Source organism: Cryptosporidium ryanae (genome assembly GCF_009792415.1).
Source record: "Cryptosporidium ryanae isolate 45019 chromosome Unknown contig_93, whole genome shotgun sequence".
Classification (NCBI taxonomy): domain Eukaryota; phylum Apicomplexa; class Conoidasida; order Eucoccidiorida; family Cryptosporidiidae; genus Cryptosporidium; species Cryptosporidium ryanae.
The window spans coordinates 1-3,928 of NW_027125494.1; the positions used below are offsets into that span (position 1 = coordinate 1).

The window sequence follows — 3,928 nt, forward strand, 5'->3', positions numbered from 1 at the left end:
TTTTATGGTATTGATTGTACTAATAAAGATAATGATTTTGAACATGAACAGAGTGATGAATTATATGGGACCGGAGATGAAAATTTATATTTCAATGACATAAAGGTGTCAAATTTTACATTTGTACAAAAAAACAAGCTTGACGAAAATGAATATTTCGGCAATTTAAGTAATAAACGCTAGACATAAGTATAAATAATATTTTGATGATAATGTTTTTAATTTGAAAAATTTACGGAGTATGAACAAGAAATGAAAAGAAATAAATTGTCACTTTAAAAAAAAACTAAGCAAATAATATTATATCTTACAAATTATATTCTATAGTTAGAAAATAAATGATTTGTATTATACTCCTCAACATGAACAGTTTAAAACTTTTATTTAATTTTTGCTCAATACCAATTTAATCTCCTAAACTATCATAAATATAAAAATCCTTTGTGTTAAAACATAAAAGGCAATTAAATTAAAAAAGAGAGAAATTGATATAAATTAAAATTATAGTTTATATGAACCATTTGAAATTTTTGTTCGTGCTTGATGATTTGTTCTATACATTATTATGTATTAGTGAATCCCGCCTAAATTGGTATTTAATTTTTTCCATATGAAAATGGTACCGAGCTTATTTATTTAATCTTTTTTTTCCTGGAGTTTTTTTTTTTTTTTTTTTTTNNTTTTTTTTTTTTTTTTTTTTGAAAACTTCATATGTTAAATTACACTTTTTATTCTGTTTATTTTCTTTTTAAGTTTCATGAATTGAAACATTATTTTTATTAAAAAAAAACTGCTAAATATAATTATAAGAGAACAATTGATTAATTGTCAAAATATAAGGTGTGGGAATATATTAAATATTGAAAGATACTAAAATTTACAATATAATAGAGAAAATATATTTAGAACTTAGTTATTATTTTAGTGTTTATTCATATTTTATAGTTGATACACTAAAATATAAACAATAATTAAAAGAAACACAAATAAATAAATTATTATTTAAAGTTAGGTTCAAGTTGGTACATTACTAAATTAGTTGTATCTTATTTAACAATGAGTGACAGAAAATACTTTCAAAGTTCTAAAAGGGGTGAATTACAAGAGTTAAAAGAAGAATTGCATTCCACAAGTAAAGAAAAAAAAAAAGATGCTGTAAAAAAAGTAATAGCTGCAATGACAGTTGGTAAGGACGTTTCACCATTATTTCCAGATGTAATTAACTGTATGCAAACAGGATGCATTGAGATAAAGAAGTTGGTATATTTGTATATAATTAATTATGCGAAAGTTCAACCAGAATTAGCTATTTTAGCAGTAAATACATTTTTCAAAGATTCAATGGATTCAAATCCATTAATAAGAGCATTAGCTATTAGAACAATGGGTTATATAAGATTGGAACAAATAACGGAATATTTAGTAGAACCACTTAGAAGATCATGTCATGATAAAGATCCGTATGTGAGAAAAACAGCAGCAATTTGTATTTCCAAACTATATGATATATCACCAACATTAATGGAAGAGCAAGGCTTCTTCCACCTATTGAAAGATATGTTGAGAGATCAAAATGCGATGGTAGTTGCAAATGCAGTTGCAAGCTTAATGGAAATATATGAAACAAGTTTAAATAAAGGGGATGTACTTAATTATTTGTCAGGTAAAAATAATGTGGAAGACGATTTAAATAAAGTTGAAGATTCATATTCAAACGATAATTCAAACTTTTACAAAATTATGTTTAGTGAGGTTGAGAAACAACAAATCTTGATGGCACTAAATGAATGTTCAGAATGGGGGCAAGTATATATACTAAATTCAGTATCGGAATGGAATATAAAAACTGAGAAAGAGAGCGAAATGATTATAGAAAGGTTAACGTCTAGATTGTCACATGCAAATTCCGCCGTTGTATTATCAGCGGTAAGAGCAATATTAAATACAATGCGAAGCTTAAATGAAAATAACAATGTTATACCAGGAATAATAAAAAAACTGAGACCGTGTTTAGTTACATTACTAACTACAACTTCTCCTGAGATTCAATATGTTGTATTAAGAAATGTTCAACTTATAATACAAAGTAATCCAAAATTTTTTGAATCCGAGATCAAGATATTTTTTTGTAAATATAACGATCCTGTATATATTAAAATAGAGAAGCTTAATTTGCTTTATAGACTTGTTAACGTAGATACAGCAGGAACGTTATTGAAAGAGCTAAAGGAGTATAGTACAGATACTAATGTAGAATTTTCAAGAAATGCAATTAGAATAATATCACTTGTTTCAATCAAAGTAAGAGAATCATCCTCTATATGCATTAAAATATTAACAGAACTTATGTCTAACTCAAGACAGGATCATATTATTCAAGAAGGAATAATTTCTCTTAAAGATATATTAAGATCACAACCAAATTTAGGCTCTTTAGTAGTTCCAAATTTATGGGATATATCAGAAAGTATTGTTGAACCTGAGTCTAGATCTTCTTTTGTTTGGATAATAGGTGAAATTTATGAATATAGTTTCGAAAATAATGAAAATGAAAGTATTTCCAAAGAAGATATAAATAATATGTTAAACAATTATTTGCAATATTTTGTTGATGTATTTTTGGAAGAATTACCTCAAGTACAATTACAAATACTAACTACTATAGTAAAGTGTTTTTTAAAGTCACCAATTAGCAATCAACAGCTGGTTACAGATATATTTAGATTAGCAACTACAAATGTCGAAAATCCTGATGTTAGGGACAGAGCATTCATTTATTGGAGATTGTTGTCAACTAATCCAGAGGAAACTAGGAAGATAGTACTATCTCAAAAAGGATATATTTCACCTAAAAGTTTTGAAATAGACTCAACTATATTGAATAGATTATTGAGGAATATTGGACTTATATCATCCGTATTTCATAAATTGCCAGAAAAATTTGTTAATTATTCACACAACAATAAAGAGCAAATTAAAGATGATGATAGTGTTTGTAAAAAAAATGATAATAGTAACTGTATCGATAATAACATACTAAACATTAATAATAATGACGTTAATTCTTCTAAAATCGATAAAAAAATTATATTTTCGAATGAATCAAACTCTACAGAACTACTTAATATGGGAGAGTTAATTTCATATTCCGAGCCAACATCCAATGCCCCTGGAGCTATATCTTCTAATAAAACATGGAATGGTGACCAGCTATTAGATTTTGGCACTCCTAAATCAAACTGTGAAGTAAACGTTACTGGTTATAATTTTAGCAAAAACAATGTGAATAATAATAATAATAATAATGATATATCAAATTCTGTTGATTTATTGTCACTTTAGAAATTTGGAAATTAATAATTGAAATTAAAATCATTATTAAATTATTAATATTATTTTTTCATCACGATTTAATTGTACTCGATTTGTATTATTTTTGTATTTATGTTTCAGTCATTAATATAAATCATATTTAATTTTATATGTTTATCAGTAATAAGGTAAAAAGAACTGTTAAATATGTAGCTTCTAATTGATCTATAGATTTAAATTAAACAATAGTTATAATTTAACTCATAACATAATAATAAAATTAATATTTAGATATTAATACTTAAATAAACTAACAGAGCTTGTATTTAATAAATTATTAAACATTAGAATAAGTAAATTAAGTAATTAAAAAGCCTTAATTATTCTTCATATTTTCATTTTCCAATCCTAGTGATTTGATAAAATCTCTAATATCATCTATAGTAATTGTATTTTTATCTTTATCACTTTCCATCTTCTCTTTCAGAAATGCTATAAATTTATCAGCAAATTCCCTATAACCCTGAGCAAGATTTATTTTCTTTTCATGAGGTAATGAATTAAAAATATTCATTATTCCGTTAGAATTTCCTCCATTACCGGAGTCACTTTCATC

At 25.2% G+C, this 3,928-nt stretch overlaps 1 protein-coding gene across 1 annotated transcript; it reads left to right on the plus strand.

The window, feature by feature from the left end:
* Positions 1–1,056: 1,056 nt before the first annotated feature.
* FG386_003685 (beta adaptin) lies at positions 1,057–3,342 on the plus strand (the record flags this gene model as incomplete). The annotated part of the gene is made up of 1 exon (XM_067342993.1): positions 1,057–3,342. The coding sequence occupies one exon, from the start codon at positions 1,057–1,059 to the stop codon at positions 3,340–3,342; it is 2,286 nt and encodes a 761-aa protein (XP_067198937.1).
* Positions 3,343–3,928: the final 586 nt, after the last annotated feature.